The 22,635-nt window shown below is 39.8% G+C and overlaps 1 protein-coding gene across 1 annotated transcript in view; it reads left to right on the top strand.

Moving 5' to 3' along the window:
• Window positions 1-22,635, top strand: part of ptpn9a (protein tyrosine phosphatase non-receptor type 9a) — a 51,852-nt gene that overhangs the window by 11,068 nt on the left and 18,149 nt on the right. Inside the window, exons 2-4 of the mRNA XM_057835798.1 lie at window positions 10,212-10,355; window positions 10,437-10,526; window positions 16,539-16,663. Coding sequence (XP_057691781.1) covers window positions 10,212-10,355; window positions 10,437-10,526; window positions 16,539-16,663 — 359 coding nt within the window. The remainder of the gene's footprint in view (window positions 1-10,211; window positions 10,356-10,436; window positions 10,527-16,538; window positions 16,664-22,635) is intronic.

Below are 22,635 nucleotides of genomic sequence, written 5' to 3'. Positions count from 1 at the left end.
AAACCACAAGGCTTGGTCTTTTCTTGCTTTTATGTGAAGTCACTCGTTTTTATAATGTGAAACTATAACCGAAAAACATAAACATATTAAATACTCAATACACTACAAAGTGTACAACACACTAACATACACAACTATTGTATAGATATTACAACTTGCTTGAGCTACTACTAGCCTTAAGCATAGGTTGGCTTCTATAATACAACAACAAGACTTTGGTACATATGACTTTTCTCCACAGAGGTATGCGTATACTGTGCATCAATAGGTTACTGTAAACGTAAAATACTTAGATATTTCCAAGGCGAAAACGTAGCAGAAAGCACTCATGAGTGTCAATGCGACCGACAGACACAGCATTTTGCAAGTATTGGTGAGCCAAACTGTGCCACAAAATAGTTGCAGTGAATTATTCTCACTGAAAGATGGCAGCAATGCAATGCAAAAGGTAAACTTGTTTCCCACACTGGCGCAAATAGCAGCACAGACGTATTGTTAATTTATACAAATTATAAATTAAAAAGTATCTTTAAATTAAAAAAAAAAAAAAAAAAAAAACTAATTTACAAGGCGAGGCGGCTTATAGTTTGGTGTGGCAGTGCACCACAATCTTTTATAGGTAGGGGAAACCCTGCGATCAATCCTGAGTATAGGTCAAAAACCTGGCCACACTGGAGAGAAAAAAAACAAACAAAAGTGCAATTTATAGTCCAGACAATCCGGTAGATGACACCAGCGCCTGAAGGTATGAAATAGTTGTCCAACCTCAATATTAATTACACAACAGTGAGTATGAAATATTTGTCAGGTGTTTAACTTCTCACCCAAGTCGTAACATTGCGGGAAACCTTAAAAAACAGGCCCCATCCTGCCTCTTACAAAAGTGATACAGAAGGCGGGAATTTTGCCAGGTAGATGATTCACAGTGTTGCAATCAGATGTGCTCTTCCTGGCACAACTAGTGCTATGACTGACCTGTCAGATTCCGCAAAATACCACCATCATAACTGTAATTGAAGACCTGGAATTGATCTGCCTTTGAATTTTCCAGAGAATACAGTAATGCAGGATCTTGACACAATTGCGTTAGCTTTTACACACCGACAGAGCATCGCAAATCAAACATTTAGATGGTGTCAGCAATTTTTTTATTGAAGGATTGTTTCTCTAAAACCATCCAAACCAGAGTGCATAGTTTTGTTAGGCTTGTGGCTGCAGAAACGAATCTTAGTAAGAATCCAACATGGTGAACAAGTGAAGGGAAACATCTGCTGCAATCAGGTAAATATTTATGCATCCTTAAGGAAACAAATAAATGACTTCTCCGCTGTTAGCGCGCCAACACCACACCAGAACGGATCTGTGGATTTGATCCCACCAGCCCCCCTCCGGTGAAACCAAACAACAGCTTCTCCTCCAGGAAGTCAGGGTCACAGCCAGTGGGCAAGTGAGGGGCGTAGAGGGAAGCGAACCTCAGAGTCATAAAGCGTACCTGACAGGAAGTTGTCTTTGGCACAAAGATCTATGAGGCTGAACTTGACTTTAAGCTATCAATAATGTTGTTATACCTCCAAGTGGCTTTGAAACAGTGATGCAAGTTTCCTGCTGTACACTTTCATAGATTTTAGCGCCAAGACACAAAAACGCAGTAGGGCTGCAGCAATCGAATGTTTTAGTAATCGAGTATTCTACTGAACATTCCATCGAGTAATTGGATAAAACATTTTTTAGGTAAAGAGCAATTATAAATATACATGAGAAAAAAATACATTTCACCTAATATTTAACCATCTTTACACAATCAATGTCTGTATTTTAGATGTACTGTAATTCTCGGACGATAAGCCGCTACTTTTTTCCTTCATTTTGAATCCTGCGGCTTATAGTCCACTGCGGCTTATTTGTTGATTTATTTGGGTTAATACTGTAGGTAACACTTTATTTGACAGCGGTGTCTTAAGACTGTCATAATTATGACATGACACTATCATGGGCATTACTGAATGCTTATGACAGAAGGCTTTAAGTGTCATCTGGCAAATTATGTCACTAACTCCATTTATGTCCAGCTTGGATCTTTTACATCCATTCAAAAGTGAGATAATTTGCCGGATAACAGTAAATGACATCTTTTATAAGCATTCATTAATGCTCATGACAGTCTCATGTCATAATTATGATTGTATAATGACAGTCTTATGGTGCCACTGTCAAATAAAGTGTTACCAAATACCATAACCAGCAATAAATGAAACAACTGGAATAACTGAAGAAACAAGTAGCACAGAACATAAATTTTGATTGTTATTCACATCTGTAGAGCTGCAATGCATCCTAGGAGGCATGTTGGACAACAAAAATGTTGATAGCAGGTGGCAGCAGAGGTTGACTGTCTCACCCAAGGGAGCAGTGATGGGCAAATGAAGCTTCTTGAAGCAATGAAGCTTTGCAGCCAATTGGTTCAAAGCTTCATAGTGGTTCATTTGGTCTTATGACAGTCGTATGATGCTGCTGTCAAAGGGTTTCCAGTTAAAATGTTTTGGTGCAAATATCACATAATACAGTGAGGACTGCTGTGGCTTATAGTCCAGTGCGGCTTCTCTATGAACAAATGCTGTTTTCCTGCCAAATTTAGTGGGTAGCGGCTTATAGTTAGGTGCGCCTTATAGTGGGAAAGTCACAGTATATTGTTGAAAACGGCCAACAATTCCATCTCATGTGAGACTCGAAAAAGGAAACGACAAATTCACTGCTTTCACTCAAAAAACTAATGATATTTTTTTCATATATAAGATCTTATTTCTTATCTAAAATGTCATTATGCTTGACATCACTTAAAAGTTAGGTGTTTTTCCCACGTGTTTCAATTGAATTTCCATATGTTTCAAGCTATTTAAAGTTCTAGTTAAGTTTAAGTGTAAATTGTAAGTCCTGACAGGATTTTGAGTTTTTGCAGTGTTCAAAATAAAGGTATGGTACCTGCTGTATTGGAGCACATGCGATGTGTTTAATTACACAAAGTGGCATGATATGAATTCAAAAGGCATGCGTTGATGGATAAATGATGGAATATTAGCATTTCCCCAGGTGTTGGCATACCCTTTAAAGTGAATACATGAAACCGTGTTCGCCTTGATCTCCAGCTTGAAATGCTCCCACACCTTTAACGTTTTCTGCTTTTTCTTGGTGCCTTTCTCTTCGCTTTCATCAGCTTCCTCGTCGTTACCTCTATATTCATGCATGGTTGGAATCAAATATATCCGCCGCCTCTCCCTTCTTCCTCCATGCATGTGATGTCAGCACGTTGTGCCGCACTAAAAGTAATCCGGGCAAAACGTCATACTTAGAGCTGGCAAAATTAAAGGATTCCTCGAGGCGGAGAGAATGTCTCGAATTTTTAAAATGGAGTTACTCGTATTATTCGAGAAATCGTTTCAGCTCTAAAACGCTGTGAAAGAGTCTTCACTTTTCTGCACTGTGTGCGCAACAGAGCAAGGGCAAAAATCTATTTCACAGCATTCACATCGGTTGAAGAAATAGGAGTGTAATGTTGACAAGCTGTCAAATTAGCCTGCTAAAGTTCTCGCAACATAGATCAATTTAAATTGAGCTTTATCAACCAGTCGTTCTTAAAGGTATGGAACTCGAAAATTCATATTCGTTTGAATCTTGAAATTGACTTGATTAAAAAGTAGAATGAGACTTGTTTGAATGTGTTTGTTTATTTGGAAATGTGATGTTTTGGGGGCAAATGATTTTTCGGCATTGTGTTGATACAAAATTCTCCACAAAGAGCTGAACATTCAAAATTTTTATTAGTTTGAAGTAGGCCTGCACAATATATCGTTTGAATATCGCCATCGCAATGTGTCCTATCGCAGGACGTGCAATTATTATTATTTATTTTATTTTTTTTGAAGACGTAAACTTTTGGTTTGCTTCATAAAGCATCAATTGTGCCGAGACATGGCTCCTGTATCCCTTTTATATACAGCAATCTTCATCATTCAGATAAACCCCCGTAGCCTGGATTAAACAATATTTATAGTAATACAATCATATATTGCGGTTTTACTTTTTTTTTTTTTTTTTTTTGCACTGTCACTTCTTAAAGCAACACTAGGTAACTTTTCAACCTTTTATAAAGTATTTTCATAACATTTGTGATATGTTGACTGACAACTAGTTTAATGACGCCTCTTTTATATCTTGAGCGGGTCTGTTCACCAGCACTAATTAACTTTGAGGAGGGTGGCAGGAACCCTGCCATACTAAAAAAACTACAAATGTGCTGACTGCTTTAAGGCATACATCACTTTCTCCTTACCCCATTCATTATAAAGATGTTGATGAATTAATTAGCCACACTATGCCACATGGTTGCTAACCGTCATATGCCATTGTTCAGCCACAACTAGATTCACTACCTTATTACCATTCACACAGCCGCTGGAAACAGAAATGTTGTTTGACCCTTTAACACTGAACGTGTCGGATGCGACACGTTTACGCATATCATCTTTGAAGCCTCGTAACGCTGTAATTACGTCACCCACGTGCCCCTGGTTGCTCTCATTTGAAAGTACGGAAGTTGATGTCCACACCAGTTTTTATTTGAAGTCAATCGACCATGTAAAACGGGAGATAATGTCATTTGAGTTTTAATTAATTAAAACGCTGCAAGGACCATTTGTCTATCTCCATATTTCCATCATTTCTTGTCCTTTTTTCAAAACCGAAAGCAGCACAAAAGACTACATATCCCAAGAGCTGTTGTGATGTCAAGAATGACGAACCTAATGTGAACATTTTTAATAAATTGACGAGCAAGGCGCCAACTAAGGAAAAGGAGACACGCAAAGCAAGCAACGGCCGGTTGGATTGAGCGAGTGACTTTGAAACGTGCAGAATGAATCGAATACTAAATTTAGCGCAAGCTAATGCATTATTTCATTAACTTAAGGAATAGGATGAGCTGTATTTGTCAGTTTTCCTCGGATTAGTCGGCGTCTCGGGGAGTAGAAGTGACAGTAGCGCGCAAACGGCAGAAGAGTAGGCTGTGTGACGTTGTATGTGACGCAGCTCAGTGACCTGCCTGAAAAAAATTGAATTGAACTGAACTACTTGTCAATATTTTTGAAAATAGTTTTTTTCATTGTTATATATATTTTTTTCTTCACGATGAATCTTTTAAATTTTTATATAGATGTGTGATCAAGAAGCTTAATTGCATGTACATATATACCTTTGATAAGATGATGGCTACAATACCTAACTTCACAAAGAGATATCCTCCAAACCCTTTCTGTGTTGGACGATATATACTTTTTTTTCTCACTATTTTGCACTGTATATAACCTGTTTTGACCATAGTATGTGTAAAGGCCAAAAACGCCTATGACCATACCTGCTGTTTGTGTTGAATTGTCAAACATAAAACTATTCAATCTTATTTTTTTATTGAATGTTTATCCTAACAAGTTAAATAAATATTATCAAGCTTCAAAACGGTTGGTCGAGCATGTTTGGTTGTCAGTGGGACATCAAACTTACAAATTTTGAAAAAAGATTTTGGGACTTTTTTGTCTTTTGGGGTCCAAAATGTGGATTAAAATTGGTCAGTGAAGAAAACAACAGTTTGGACATGAAGTTCAAGGTGTCCTGAAAAAAGGGACCCAACTTGGCCATTGTGAACAGTTTTTTCTTTGAAATATAAAGGCAACATCAAAGGCATGCAAATTCGGCCAAAATAGGCTTAGGTGTTACAGGGTTAATCCATCTGCAGGTGACATTGAGATCACGATTTTACAACACTGTGCGGGTGTGCGCTGGTGCTCATTGGAAACTTGTCTTCCTTAAGGCAAAACACTATTACTATAACACTTTTGTCCACCGGTGTCGCCAAAGTTGACCAAAACTCAAATGTTATCTAGTGTTGCTTTAAAGGAATGAATAATAAATACAATTGAAGTCAGTTGAAGCACCTTAAATCTATAATGCAACAATAGAAATTACAGAAACTAAAAAACATTTAATAATGAAGAATATGATAAATTGTTTAAATAATATAAAATAAAAGGAAAACATTAAAAATACAATGATAAAAGAGAAAAACAAGAGGGAAACTCGGGAAAAACAATGTAATAAAATACTGAATGACATACAGTAATACAAAAACATGATGAGTGAACCAAAGTTTTCCCAAACATAAGCCATCTGGTGTAAATTCTTCTAGCTTTTAATATTGCAATATATATCGTAATATATTGCAAATCCCCAAAAAGTCGCAATGTAAGTTTTTTCCACTATTTTTCAGCCCTAGTTTGAAGTGTGGGAGGAGGTAAATATGTGACAATTCATTTGGGGAAATGAGATTAGGAGAATTGGAATAGTTCTCAAAATTTTGGCGGTCTTAATTTGGAAATTTGATTGTGGTAATTTGAGGAACGTGAATAGCTAATTAGATTTTCTGGATGGTTCGGAATCCGTGAAAAAAGTTATAAAAAGTGGTTGATTATAGTATATATTTTTGTGACCGTTATGACATTTTGTGTAGGGTTAAAAAAGGGTTTCGAATTTTTGGATTGGATTTGAGGTGTACCCTATAAAGCGGCCGTTTGATCTGAGTGTCAGGTGCACGGGTACCTCATGTGGTGCATGCTAAGGCCTGAGAACAGAGGGGAAGCTTCATGTCGTCTTTCCTCGAGAGAGTAAAGTGCAGACACAGTGGCTTCCTGTCTTCAGGCCCCGCCGCCCCTCACTGAGCGTTTTGTACTCTTTAAGAGAATCCCATAAGTGGACTTCCTGCATGCACCCCCCTCCATGCCCATGGGTCCCGCCTGACCACAAAAAGCAGAAGGCGGCGTTGTTGTGGGGTGCTGAGATGGCGAAGACTAGGAGTGGGGGTGCACAGGAAGCCCCCACACACTCAACACACCCTGGGAGACTGCTAGCTAAATACTTGACTTGTTTGGGGGAAGCCTTTTCAAAGCTGATTGGAGTTACTTTGAATTGATTTGACAATGCATTTCTTGTTTGGTAAACTGCCTGTCCATGTTTATTTACACAAAAGGGGCGATGGCTTTAGTTGTAAAAACAGTTTTAGAATTGTGTCAATCAATGGTAGTACCGTACAGTGCTGTTTGAGTGACTAGCTAAAAATTCAAGTAATTGATATCATGCTTTAAATCTGATTTAGAATTGACTGTATTAAAAATTATTAAAAGATTGAGTAAATTTCATTTTATGTTACCCTTGGAAAAAAAAAAATTGTTTTACAAATTTGATTTTGACTCTCACCACTGCCAACTCACAACTTAGGTTGGTCCTTCCTTGCAACCCTGGTTCTACAGAGGAAAAAATATGGTTAGGAACTGCGTCTAAGCAATAGATAACTGTATATAATAGATATGTTGGCCAGAATAATATCATCCTTGAGGATTTCTACGGTTTACATTGAATATCAATACAAACGCAGTTGCTGTTGCCTTTTCAAGCAACTGATTGGCTAAATTGCGGGTACACAAGAAGTTTGTGTATTTGTGCAATTGTTATAACCAGGGGTTAATTTGTGCCGGATCCTGCCGGAACAAGATCCGGCACCTCTTGATTTTGGCCTCCCTGTGTTCCAGGACTTATTTGGGTAGAACCGGCACCTCTCGTGTCTAGAAAATAATAATAATATAAAAACGCTTTTAAAAAATGTATTGTAATAGCCCCGAATGGGGGTGGGGGTGGGGGGGGCGAATTTCTCCTTTTTATTGTGGCAACAATAACAAAAAGGTTAAACAAAATAACAGCGGACTGCCGCCACATTCGACGCTAACTTTTGCTTCTCGCCAGTCCCACCCCCTCGCTTCCTACTACCTGACAGCTCTCCAGTCCCAGCGTCTCTTAAAGGGAACGTGCATAGTTACGGACATTTCAGTATAAAATAAAATAATAAGATGCATAAATTCATTTACGGAATGAATCCCAAGAATATATGTTGTTTATACAAATTTAACGTCATTTGATAGAGTCAGAGATTTGTTGATGCATTGAAAAGCTGGACCAAAAAATTGCGTCCCTGACATTAAAAAAAAAAAAAAAAAAATGGAAATTTGCGGCATCTGGGGAGGAAGCAGCCAAGATCAAACGATATTTCAACATGCCATACAGACAGTGCCGGATCCTGTCGGAACAAGATCCGGCCGGCACCTCTTGATTTTGGCCTCCCTGTGTTCCGGGACTTATTTGGGCAGATCCGGCACCTCTCGTGTATAGAAAATAATAATATAAAAACGTTTTTTAAAAATGTATTGTAATAGTCCCGAATGGGGGGGACTCGTTGATGGATTTCTCCTTTTTATTGTGGCAGCAATAAGAAAACGATAAACAAAATAACAGTGGACTGCCGCCACATTCGACCGCTAACTTTTGCTTCTCGCCAGTCCCCCCCCCCCTCGCGTCCTACTACCTGACAGCTCTCCAGTCCCAGCATCTCTTAAAGCGACTGTGCATAGTTACGGACATTACAGTATAAAATAAAATAATAAGATGCATAAATTCATTTACAGAACGAATCCCAAGAATATCATGTTATTTATAAAAATTTAACGTCATTTGTAAGAGTCGGAGATTTGTTGATGCACTGAAGAGCTGGACCAAAAAATTGCGTCCCTGACATTTAAAAAAAAAAAAAGCTTTGGAAATTTGCGGCATCTGGGGAGCAAGCAGCCAGGATCAAACGATATTTCAACATGCCAAGAAGACCGTTGCATTTACAGTCTTTTTTCAAAAAGAAGATGGTTCAAAACGAGTCAGAAAAGCAACAAACGGCGATGAGGGCAGCTGCAGCGACATGCTAATGGGCAGGACCGGGTGTTGCAAGAGGCTAGCGCCACAGCAGCTAGCCAAACCAGGGCAGGAGGCTGCTACCCAGAGGTTGCGCTAGACTTTTTCGTTGTCTGTCATTTTGACTGACAGTGTCATAAAAATCCAGTCATAATCTATTTTTACCCGTCACTTACATTTTTAAAATGATAATAATGACATATTCAATAGTATTTAGTTTTCATTCATTTTTAATTAATATTCTGTCCGAACAAGCTTAACAAGAGGCAAACAGACAGCGGAGTGCACCAATCAGCGACGGGCAGACATGCCGTTAGCAAAGCGACGAGGGCAGGACGAGGGACTTGTGCGCGGAAGTAAACATACGAGGAGAACGGAGTTTATTCAACATGGCTAGCGCGAGACAGACTGTTGTCAGTGTCTCGTGTCGATGTGTTTTAGCTCATTTAAAACTGAATTTACCGCGGATTGGAACATATTCTCGGCTCTCCCACCATCCGTGTTGTTGTAGAGACGACTTTCGGCGCGCAAGAGTGACGTTGCTCGTGAAGAACACGTCACGCAAATAAACAAATTTGATTTATCGATTGATTCTGTACCTACTCGAGAGGCTGTGGCCCAGACTTTTCTCTCAGTGTTTGAAAAATACAGGGAGAACAGTCTGGCCATGCCAGGCAAACACTCAGTTGCCTTGACATTTTTCCGAGTAAGACCAACGACGTCATGCATCAAGAGAGACAATAGCTAATTAATATGCTCACTCGCCACCCTGTGGTCTGGGGTGTGAATTGCAACCTGTCAAAATGACGGATGGACTTCAGTTTTTTTCCGTCACCATTTTAAAAAACCGGTCGACGACGGAAAATATTCGTTTAACGCGACCCCTGCTGCAGCTGGTCAGGTTCAGCGCCACCCAGAGTGGGGGCCCAGCTACAGCGCCAGCAGTCAGCTAGGTGGACCACCAACAGAGTATAGCCTAAATAATTGTAAATTGTTGTCATAAAATTTATAACATTGAATATGATGTGAAATTGAGGCTTGTAAGTCCCACAGCATGGCAAGTGGGCATTTTCGTGTTATTTTCAGCACCATTTTCTGCGTATGTTCCGGGACCTGTGCCCGTTTCGTCATCCCTGCACTGACATATGTACCGGTACTTTGCGTTTGATGCCATCATTTTGTGGCTTCTATATACAAATTACAAACCCTTAAATATTTACTATTTGAAGCAAGGTTCATTCGGTTTATCCAACATGTGGAGACTCACTGTATTTGAATTTTTCAAAATTAGTATACATAGCTGGATTGTACATACAGTAAGTATATGGTGTTTTTTTCTGTTTTGAGTATTGTAACGTTTGGGGCATCTTTTTCAGGCCACCAAACAGTTCTTAGAGGAAATCACCCTATGGACCAATCAGCATGGCGTCTCTCCGCTCTCCAGGGAATTGGCAGTCAAGTTCCTCATGGCGCGCAAGTTCGACGTCTTCCGAGCAATTGAACTCTTTCACAGCTACAGGGTAGCGTCCCAAATCTTTGTGGCTCGCTTGCTGATCCTAATTGGTTTATTTCATACTGACTCGGCCTTTTGGTCTCTTCAGGAAACGCGTCTTAAAGAAGGAATCGTCAGACTTCAACCTCAGGAAGAACCTCTGCGTTCCGAGCTGCTCAGTGGAAAGTTCACAGTGCTGGTAAAGTTCTACATTAACGATCGACGGCAATAGGCTTCAATGTAATAGGAGGGTCTTTGTTGATGTTTTTTCGGTGCATTCGCAGTTGGTTGGGTGTAGGCATGTGCCGGTATGAGATTCTGACTGCATTATAACCTGAAGAAAAAAATATGGTATCACGGTATTGCAATTACAGCTCTAAAATGTGTTACTTTGAGAAATCTGGGTTAAAAAAACAACAACTTTTTTTTCCAATGAAGAGGGTTTTATTTTTCAAAACATATTAGCATATTGGAACACAAGTATAATGTTAAGATAAATTTTAAAAAATAACTGAAATATTAAATAAAATTCAAATAATTGCTGTCCTTCTACCCACAACCACAGCTCAAAATTATTACCATTAGAACAAAAATAATTGAATTATTTTCCATAAAAGCACGTGTTTATGATTCATATCATGTTTACAATATACCCACCATCTTTCTCAACACAGATAATTGACAGAAAGAAAAAAAACACGTTTTACCACCGCTAGACACACTAAACATGCTGGAGTTAACTCTTGTAGCAAGTGGTAAACGTTCATGACAGTGTTTACCAACCTTAAAATTTGTATAAATGCGAAATCATATTGGAGGTATTGCCTCCTCGGCAGCCACCCTGCGCAAACATGTTTTACATGTCTGTTGGCCCTCATCCTCTAAGCCAGGGGTCCCCATCTGCCGCGGCGTATTTGCTACCGGGCCGCACAGAAATAATAATTTATTAACGACCGCATTCTGGCCGAATTAACCCTGTACCCCTGCTTAACACACCAATATCGCGGTCTACTCCAGATATAATACTACAGGATATATTAGAATGTCGTCATAGAAATCCATTGATTGGACTGCTAGCAGTACATCTTGTTTTGTGTATATAATACATCTACTGTAAGTGCGCTTGTCCTCGATGATAACTTATTACTTGGCCGTGGGCACAGCACATTTGTTCCCAGAAATAATTAGCCCCCACACGAGCGAAGATAACTGGAAAACAGATGTCATTGGAGAATTTTTTTACGGCGAAAAGGGCACCTGACGAACCAGAAGATGAGCCTACAACCTCGAAGACCCATGAACTGCGAAGGAGTGGATTTGTGACCCGTTTGTGAATAAACCGAGTGATTCGAGCATGTCTGTGCAACAGGAGGATCAGCTTGTAGAGATCGCAATTGACGGCGATCTTAAACGTACATTTGAGACAACAACTCTATCGAGGTTCTGGATTAAAGTCATTCCGGAATATCCTGACATCGCTACGAGAGCATTGAAAACCCTGCTGCAATTTCCAACATCGTATCTTTGTGAAGCGGGCTTCTTAATTAATGCTTAACGACAAGGCAAAGTCGTTAATGGTGAGAGAGCGGTGTGCAGTTGTTGTGTGCAGCTAACATATCAGGATGGATCTGTGGAGAACTTTTCTACATTTCCTTCCATGATCAAACGTAAGTTAATATTCCTTTCTTTAAAGAAAGTTTGTAGTGTTTTTTTTGTTTTTTTTCTTTTCAATCACTGCATTTGCGGCCATGTTTAACGTTACGCTCATGCGCAGAACCGCATCGTTGCAATTTTTGATGGGTTGAAAAATTTGTCAGAACACCGGTCCATGGAAAAAAAAGACCCAAATAACACCGGTCCGTGGTGCAAAAAATGTTGGGGACCCCTGCTCTAAGCCACGGCCGTCTAACTTTTAGATAGCCGAAGTATTACCATACCAGCGATTTCGTTTTCTTCAATGGGGGTGGGGGGGGGTGGGGGGCTTCAGGAGTTTCACCTCTTCCAGTCATTGTGTGGCATAGCTGACTCAAGGACACTGAGCAACAACTGGTAGGGGAGGGTTGAGCCTTGCAGCTGCAAGCGAGGGATTCCTCGCTGTATTTTGGGACATAAAAAAATAGCTAATACCGTTGGGACGGTATGTTGGAAACATTTTTTTAATACTACGGTATACCTTAAACCGGTAATCGGCACATGTCTAGATGGGTGGCAAGAGCACAAATGTGAAGGCCGGGCAATGAAGACGCGACGAACAATTAGTGCAGAGCTACAGAACATTTACGTCATATTAAATATAATGTACAAAGTTAATACAATTGCAGTCATCAAATTGTTGTAAAAATGAGTAAAATAAAAATGAATACATTTATTTGCATTTTAATACAGAAAAGGTGACACCCACACTACTTCATAAATGCAGTTCAGTGTACACTAAGCGTGGTTAATCCACAATTACATCAATACTGTTAATTAACAATAATAAGTGAGCACTCTGAGCAGCATTTCATCTGTGGAACAGCGCTACATTATCATACAAGTACATAATCGGACAGAACGCAGAGTTTATTCTCCTGATTCCCTGCAGCTATTTCTTTTGTTTTTCGTGGGAATTTGAAAATGTTTTTCTCAGGCTTCCAACGAGCTATAAAAACAATTACTTAGTAAGAATGAAGTATCTGCCTTGCAAAATCCTCCTTCAAACGTGCAAAGCATTCTAACTAAGGTAAAATGTTCTTGCCGCACGCTACAATGACATCACAACAGATCCTCCCATAAACCAAAGTGAAAATCTGCCTAGTTTCGAATTTACCTATTACCCGTATTTTTCGGACTATAAGGCTACGTTCATACTACAGGTCTTAATGCACGAATCCGATTTTTTGTCATATCCGTTTTTTTGGCGTGCCCGTTCAGACTGCCTTTATCCATTGAGACCGTTCAAGTATTACGCATGCGCACTAATTCGCAGTCCGACACGCGCTAAGCAAGAAGACCCGCATGCGCAGAACCATCAAAACAAATGACAGACGTCATCCGTCATTCCAGGGATATCATATTTTGCTTTCCAAAAGGTGGACACAAATAACAGACATACATAATCCCTGTTTAGGCTTATATTCAAAGTTTATATGGATCGATAGCATGCACGCACTGTCCGTGCACGTCACACACACATACGGGCAGTTTGTCCCGACTCTCGGCCGTGGAGGAATTTGTTGAAATATTGCTCACTTGGAACAGAGAGAAAACTGAGCATTCTCAGGCTTATCCTCAACCCATTTTTATTTTTTATGACTGTTGTCAAGCTCAGCCCTTCCTCAAAAGCCGTGTTCACTGCAAGCTAGGCGCTAAAAACGCACAGGTGCATCGCTACGGTAACGACTCTCTCGCTATTTGATGACGTAATTGCTGCATTAAATCCGATTTGCGGGACTGGACAGTACAGACCGCCGCGACAGTCTGGACAAATGTGGCCCAGATCGGATTTAGACCACATACGAAAGTGACCCAGATCGGATTTGAAATGGTCCCGTTCGATGCGACTTGTCACGTTCAGACCGTCAAGTTAATGCCTCACTCGAGTCGGAAAAACACGAAAAAATCGGATTCGTGCATTAAGACCTGTAGTATGAACGTAGCCTAAGTCGCACCTGAGTATAAGTCGCACCAGCCATAAAATGCCCAACGAAGAGGAAAAAAACATACATACAGTTGTGGTCAAAAGTTTACATACACTTGTGAAGAACATAATGTCATGGCTCTCTTGAGTTTCCAGTTATTTCTACAACTCTGATTTTTCTCCGATAGAGTGATTGGAACAGATACTTCTCTGTCACAAAAAAACATTCATGAAGTTTGGTTCTTTTATGACTTTATTATGGGTTAACAGAAAAAGTGATCAAATCTGCTGGGTCAAAAATATACATACAGCAACACGAAATAGCAATTTGTTGTGAGTGATTATTGACTTGAACAATCATTGACTTGAACAAGTCAGGAAAGTCACTTGGAGCCATTTCAAAGCAGCTGCAGGTCCCAAGAGCAACAGTGCAAACAACTGTTTGTAAGTATAAAGTGCATGGCACTGTTTTGTCACTGCCACGACCCGGAAAAAAACGCAAGCTATCACCTGCTGCTGAGAGAAAATTGGTCAGGAGGGTGAAGATTCAACCGAGAATCACCAAAAAGCAGATCTGCCAAGAATTAGAAGCTGCTGGAACACAGGTGTCAGTGTCCACAGTCAAGCGTGTTTTGCATCTCCATGGACTGAGAGGCTGCTGTGCAAGAAGGAAGCCTTTGCTCCAAAAGCGGCACCTTAAGGCTCGACTGAAGTTTGCTGCTGATCACATGGACAAAGATAAGACCTTCTGGAAGAAAGTTCTGTGGTCAGACGAAACAAAAATCGAGCTGTTTGGCCACAATGCCCAGCAATATGTTTGGAGGAGAAAAGGTGAGGCCTTTAACCCCAAGTACACCGTGCCTACCGTCAAGCACGGTGGTGGTAGTATTATGCTGTGGGGCTGTTTTGCTGCCAATGGAACTGGTGCTTTACAGAGGTAAATGGGATAATGAAGAAGGAGGATTACCTTCAAATTCTTCAAGATAACCTAACGTCATCAGCCCAAAGATTGGGTCTTGGGCGCAGTTGGGTGTTCCAACAGGACAATGACCCCAAACACACATCAAAAGTGGTAATGGAATGGCTAAATCAGGCTAGATTTAAGGTTTTCGAATGGCCTTCCCAAAGTCCTGACTTAAACCCATTGAGAACTTGTGGACAATGCTGAAGAAACAAGTCCATGTCAGAAAGCCATCAAATTTAACTGAACTGCACCAATTCTGTCAAGAGGAGTGGTCAAAGATTCAACCAGAAGCTTGTGGATGGCTACCAAAAGCGCCTAATTGAAGTGAAAATGGCCAAGGGACATGTTACCAAATATTAGCGCTGCTGTATGTATATTTTTGACCCAGCAGATTTGATCACTTTTTTCTGTCCGCCCATAATAAAGTCATAAAAGAACCAAACTTAATGTTTTTTGTGACAGAGAAGTATCTGTTCCAATCACTCTATCAGAGAAAAATCAGAGTTGTAGAAATAACTGGAAACTCAAGAGAGCCATGACATTATGTTCTTCACAAGTGTATGTAAACTTTTGACCACAACTGTAAGTCGCACCGGAGTAGAAGTCCCATTTTTGGGGGAAATTTACTTGATAAAATCCGACACATAGAACAGATAGGTCATCTTGAATGGCAATTTAAAATAAAAATACAAAAGAGAACAACATGGGGAATAAGTGTACAGTATGATAATGTTACATGATGCATGACCAACGAAAAGTGAACGTGGCCGGTTTGTTAACGTAATATAGCCATTGAGAGTTATTCAGATAACTATAGCATAAAGAACGTGCTAACAAGTTTACCAAATCACCAGTGTCACTCCAAAACACCAAAATAATATGTGATATATTATAATGTGTCAATAATTTCACACATAAGTCGCTCCAGAGTATAAGTCGCACCTCCAGCCAAACTATGGGGGGGGACTGCGATTTATATTCCGAAAAATACGGTATGTTGTTTTCAACTATGCGTTCCAAAAATGTGCTTGCACAATAAAGGCCTCCACCACCTCTGAAGTTAAGTAAAGAAATGCACCCTGGCACTATTTTGGAAATACAGTATTTATATTTAATTAGCATTTGACTTTGTACATTTGAGAGATTAATGTGTAACTTTTACGTGCAGGAACGTTTTCTAATTAAGAATAAAACATTTCCAAGCCAACTAGATGTGCCACATTAAGATACAGAAGTTTTTGTTCAGTAAATTCTTCCTGTAAAGACTGCGTTTCTCGCCTTCCCTACTGATGCGAACGATTGACGTGGATGCTGCGCACATTGTTCATATCCTGTCTGCAGTATTTTTAGCTGTATTCCTGTATTGGGTGCTGTTAAATTGTCTTCCTCTCCAGCGTCATTTACTGAATCCAGGGTTGCTCTTCCTGCAATGGACAAAAAGTCCAAGTGATGAACTCCAATGCCCCCTTGTGGGGAAATTTAAACTTCCTCATACTTATTTGAACTTCAAGAAATTATAGAAAAAGTGGTTTATCATCTTAATTATTCACATAAAAGTATTTATAACAGTTTTTTTTTTCCGATGATGTGGATGACTTGTAAACTTGATACAACAAACTGTGTTGCAGAGTGCACGGGATCCATCAGGAGCTTCCATCGCCTTGTACACTGCCAAACTTCATCATCCAAACAAGACTGGAAACCACGTCGTTCTGCAAGCACTCTTTTACCTTCTGGACCGTGCCGTGGAGAGGTAAGCATCAACATTCCCACTCCAAAAAGCTCTGATGGGAATTTATATCAAAGCCTTAAGATGTACTCCTTATTGCCACTATTACCATATTAACCTTTTAAAGGGCATTCATTTAAATTATAGACCCTACTCACATGACGTCACAACCACGCCTCCGCGCCATGTTGTCAGTCTACTCGTCGTGCTGACACATTACCGCTACGTAAATTCCTGCTATTATGGCGTGTTTTTCTGCTCGTTAACATTGATAAGCAAAATGGTGAAGGCGCGTGTGGCGGTTGGTTGCAATAACAGAGAAGATAGACGGAGAGACTTGAAGTTCTACCGTATTCCGAGAGACCCGGAGAGGAGAGCGAGATGGACTGCTGCAATTCGACGAGAAAACTGGGCACCAAACGATCACTACAGATTATGTAGTAGTCATTTTATATCTGGTAAGATGCATTTAATATATATTTAGAGGGTTTTGGGCTGACAACCACAATTAAGATCATTGCGGGGCTAATCGCCGACAACATACAGTTTCAAATTCAAGATGCTCATTTCTTCCACCATCATTATTTTTTGAATAATATTTAGCTGGTACCAAGTGAAAGAAGTTAAACAGGTGTGTCCAAACCTTTTGCAAAGGGGGCCAGATTTGGTGTGGTAAAAATGCGGGGGGTTACCTTGGCTGATTTACATAGAACAATATATTTAAACAAAATTTAGCAAGCCCTTCTGTGTGTCACATTTGCTTTATTATTTTTTTAAATTCATAATTTCAACAATCTCGTCTTTGTGGCGTTCTCTTTCGACACTCGGGCTCTTGCGAAATACTGCTGCTGAGAAATTAAACTAGCTTCAAGTTGCTACAATTTCTCGCTGCGTATCTTCCCTGTAATGTCGTACATGTCAGCGTGTCTCGTTTGGTAAAATTGCGTCACATCAAACTCCTTGAAAACAGCGACTGTCTCTTTGCAAATGAGGCAGACACAGTTGTTGCGTGTTTTATTGAAGAAATAGTCCAATATCCACCTATCCTTGAAGCGTCGGCCATCGCAGTCAACTTTTTTTTTTTATTGATTGTCGCCATTTTAGAAAATTGGAAGTAAAGGGTCACACGGGGTAATGTTGCTTAGAGTGCTCTTTAAAGTTTTTCAAACTTTCGTGAGAATAAGCTGATTTTGTGTGGACAAGATAGTTGTAGATATCAGGGAAGCAGATGTCAGGCAGAGAGGGTGAAGACAGCGGGTCAAAAAATATCGATTTAGGCATCAAATATGGATCTGGCGAATGGATAGACTGAAGCTTTTCCACATAACGCCTTTTATGCAACGCATCTAATGAGTTTACAGCGTCTGAAAGCACCGGGGCTTCCATGAATTGCACTATAAATTGCACGACAAATTGAAACCATTGAGAATACGGATAAACACAGACGGACAATATGGCGGCTGGATACAGCGACACGTCATTCTGTGACGTTTGTGAGTAGGGTCTATAGACCCTATAAGTAAAGTGACCCTTTACTTCCAATTTTCTAAAATGGCGACAATCAATAAAAAAAAAAGTTGACTGCGATGGCCGACGCTTCAAGGATAGGTGGATATTGGACTATTTCTTCAATAAAACACGCAACAACTGTGTCTGCCTCATTTGCAAGGAGACAGTCGCTGTTTTCAAAGAGTTCGATGTGACGCAATATTACCAAACAAGACACGCTGACATGTACGACAACATTACAGGGAAGATACGCAGCAAGAAATTATAGCAACTTGAAGCTAGTTTAATTTCACAGCAGCAGTATTTCGAAAGAGAACGCCACAAAGACGAGATTGTTGAAATTATGAATTTAAAAAAATAATGAAGCAAATGTGACACACAGAAGGGGTTGCTAAAATGTGTTTAAATTAGGGCTGTCAAAATTATCGCGTTAACGCGCGGTAATTAATTTTTTTAATTAATCACGTTAAAATATTTGACGCAATTAACGCACATGTCCCGCTCAGACAGTATTCTGCCTTTTGGTAAGTTTTACAGCAAGGCTTTTTGTGCTGTCTAACAGCGAACTCTTGTGGTGGCTTTGCGACATGGTTAATTGTTTTCTTGCCAGTTCAATATGGCTGCACGACGTCTCGGACTGACGCCTACGTTGTAATGTTGTGCTTATATGATCCTTGGACAAGATTTGTCCGTAAGTATGGTTGTTGTAAAGAATGTACATATTATGTTAGTAAGCGAAATGTTATATTTTTTGTATGAGACGCTTTTTGTTTATGTTTAGTGAACCTGTATAGCGTGCTAAGCTAACGTTGTTGCTAATGCAATGCTTGTGTACTTTTTTTTTTGTAGTTTTACGACGGTCTAAAGAGGACAATGGTTTGAGGCCATTTTATTAATAAATGAGATGAAAAAGGAAGAAGTCTGATTATTAAGGCGTCGTTCACTAGCTGTCTAGCTTTGGAAAAAGTAGACGCTTCGGAGTGAGGACAGCATAGACAGATTTAAATGACAGTAGAGTGAAAGGCCCACTACAGTCCTTATGTACCGTATGTTGAATGCATATATCCATCTTGTGTCTTATCTTTCCATTCCAACAATTTATTCTACAGAATATATAATTTACAGAAAAATATGGCATATTTTATAGATGGTTTGAATTGCGATTAATTACGATTAATTTTTTAAGCTGTAATTAACTCGATAAAAAATTTTAATCGTTTGACAGCCCTAGTTTAAATATATTGTTCTATGTAAATCAGCCAAGGTAGCCCCCGGCATTTTTACCACACCAAATCTGGCCCCTTTTGCAAAAGGTTTGGACACACCTGTTTAACTGATGATCCGTAGACGAGGCCAGCTTCTTTCACTTGGTACCAGCTAAATATTATTCAAAATGTATTGATGGTGGAAGAAATAAGCATCTTGAATTTGAAACTGTATGTTGTCGGCGATTAGCCTCGCAATGATCTTAATTGTGGTTGTCAGCCCAAAACCCTCTAAATATATATTAAATGCATCTTACGAGATATAAAATGACTACTACATAATCCGTGGTAATCGTTTGGAGCCCAGTTTTCTCGTCGAATTGCAGCAGTCCATCTTGCTCTCTTCTCCGGGTCACTCGGAATACGGTAGAACTTCAAGTCTCTCAGTCTATCTTCTCTGTTATTGCAACCAACCGCCACACACGCCTTCACCATTTTGATTATTCATGTTAACGAGCAGAAAAACACGCCATAATAGGAGGAATTTACGTAGCGGTAATTCATCAACACGACGAGTTGACGGACAATATGGCGCGGAGGCGTGGTTGTGACGTCATGTGAGTAAGGTCTATAGGCTGCCACTGACTGTGCCACACATCCATCCATTTTGACTGGCAGACACGGAGTTAAATACAATGAAATTTTAAAAGAAAAAACAAAAATTCAGAATGTTATTGGGGGCCATAATCAGTGTACTGTATATTTCTTTTTTAATTAGTTTTAAGTTGAGTAACTGTATGTATTCTTTAAAAAAAAAAAAAAAAAAAAAAAAAAAAAAAACATAACAAGAAGAGCGCTCTTAAAGCAGACCTCTGCAAATTTGAGCTAATCTATTATCAAGTATAGCAAAATTCATTTTCTGACCTCTGTGATGTGTGACCTTAATTCCCTGAAATTTAATCAGCGCTTGTGTTTTTCGGTGCAAATACAGTGCCTTGCAAAAGTATTCGGCCCCCTTGAACCTTGCAACCTTTCGCCACATTTCAGGCTTCAAACATAAAGATATAAAATTTTAATTTTTTGTCAAGAATCAACAACAAGTGGGACACAATTGTGAAGTGGAACAAAATTTATTGGATAATTTAAACTTTTTTAACAAATAAAAAACTGAAAAGTGGGGCGTGCAATATTATTCGGCCCCCTTGCGTTAATACTTTGTAGCGCCACCTTTTGCTCTAATTACAGCTGCAAGTCGCTTGGGGTATGTTTCTATCAGTTTTGCACATCGAGAGACTGACATTCTTGCCCATTCTTCCTTGCAAAACAGCTCGAGCTCAGTGAGGTTGGATGGAGAGTGTTTGTGAACAGCAGTCTTCAGCTCTTTCCACAGATTCTCGATTGGATTCAGGTCTGGACTTTGACTTGGCCATTCTAACACCTGGATACGTTTATTTTCTAACCATTCCATTGTAGATTTAGCTTTGTTTTGGATCATTGTCCTGTTGGAAGATAAATCTCCGTCCCAGTCTCAGGTCTTGTGCAGATACCAACAGGTTTTCTTCCAGAACGTTCCTGTATTTGGCTGCATCCATCTTCCCGTCAATTTTAACCATCTTCCCTGTCCCTGCTGAAGAAAAGCAGGCCCAAACCATGATGCTGCCACCACCATGTTTGACAGTGGGGATGGTGTGTTCAGGGTGATGAGCTGTGTTGCTTTTACGCCAAACATATCGTTTTGCATTGTGGCCAAAAAGTTCAATTTTGGTTTCATCTGACCAGAGCACCTTCTTCCACATGTTTGGTGTGTCTCCCAGGTGGCTTGTGGCAAACTTTAAACGAGACTTTTTATGGATATCTTTGAGAAATGGCTTTCTTCTTGCCACTCTTCCATAAAGGCCAGATTTGTGCAGTGTACGACTGATTGTTGTCCTATGGACAGACTCTCCCACCTCAGCTGTAGATCTCTGCAGTTCATCCAGAGTGATCATGGGCCTCTTGGCTGCATCTCTGATCAGTTTTCTCCTTGTTTGAGAAGAAAGTTTGGAAGGACGGCCGGGTCTTGGTAGATATGCAGTGGTCTGATGCTCCTTCCATTTCAATATGATGGCTTGCACAGTGCTCCTTGAGATGTTTAAAGCTTGGGAAATCTTTTTGTATCCAAATCCGGCTTTAAACTTCTCCACAACAGTATCTCGGACCTGCCTGGTGTGTTCCTTGGTTTTCATAATGCACTTTAAACAGAACCCTGAGACTATCAGAGAGCAGGTGCATTTATACGGAGACTTGATTACACACAAGTGGATTCTATTTATCATCATCGGTCATTTAGGACAACACTGGATCATTCAGAGATCCTCACTGAACTTCTGGAGTGAGTTTGCTGCACTGAAAGTAAAGGGGCCGAATAATATTGCACGCCCCACTTTTCAGTTTATTTGTTAAAAAAGTTTAAATTATCCAATAAATGTTGTTCCATTTCACGATTGTGTCCCACTTGTTGTTGATTCTTGACAAAAAAAATAAATTTCATATCTTTATGTTTGAAGCCTGAAATGTGGCGAAAGGTTGCAAGATTCAAGGGGGGCGAATACTTTTGCAAGGCACTGTATATACAGCAAATTTGATTATAATCCCTTTATTAGTTCTCGAGTTAACTTGAGCACAAACATACGGAACCAAATACATAATCTCCGCCTTCTGTAGGTTTCACCTACTGGCTGAGATAATTACTGTATAATTGAGTCCTGGCATCCACGTTTGTGGAGATATAATTTTGGGTCATGTACAGTGGGGCAAATAAGTATTTAGTCGACCACTAATTCTGCAAGTTCTCCCACTTGAAAATATTAAAGAGGCCTGTAATTGTAAACATGGGTAAACCTCAACCATGAGAGACAGAATGTGGGAAGAAAAACAGAAAATCACATTTTTTGATTTTTTAAGGAATTTATTTGCAAATCATGGTGGAAAATAAGTATTTTGTCAATACCAAAAGTTCATCTCAATACTTTTTTATGTACCCTTTGGTGGCAATAACGGAGGCCAAACGTTTTCTCTAACTCTTTACAAGCTTTTCACACACTGTTGCTGGTATTTTGGGCCATTCCTCCATGCAGATCTCCTCTAGAGCAGTGATGTTTGGGGGCTTCGTTGGGCAACACGGACTTTCAACTCCCTCCTCAGATTTTCTATGGGGTTGAGATCTGGAGACTGGCTAGGCCACTCCAGGACCTTGAAATGCTTCTTACGAAGCCACTCCTTCGTTGCCCTGGCTGTGTGTTT

The sequence above is a fragment of the Corythoichthys intestinalis genome, chromosome 5, assembly GCF_030265065.1.
Source record: "Corythoichthys intestinalis isolate RoL2023-P3 chromosome 5, ASM3026506v1, whole genome shotgun sequence".
In the NCBI taxonomy this organism is placed as follows: domain Eukaryota; kingdom Metazoa; phylum Chordata; class Actinopteri; order Syngnathiformes; family Syngnathidae; genus Corythoichthys; species Corythoichthys intestinalis.
The sequence above is the reverse complement of the archived record's forward strand: the minus strand, read 5'-3'. Positions and strand labels throughout refer to the sequence as shown.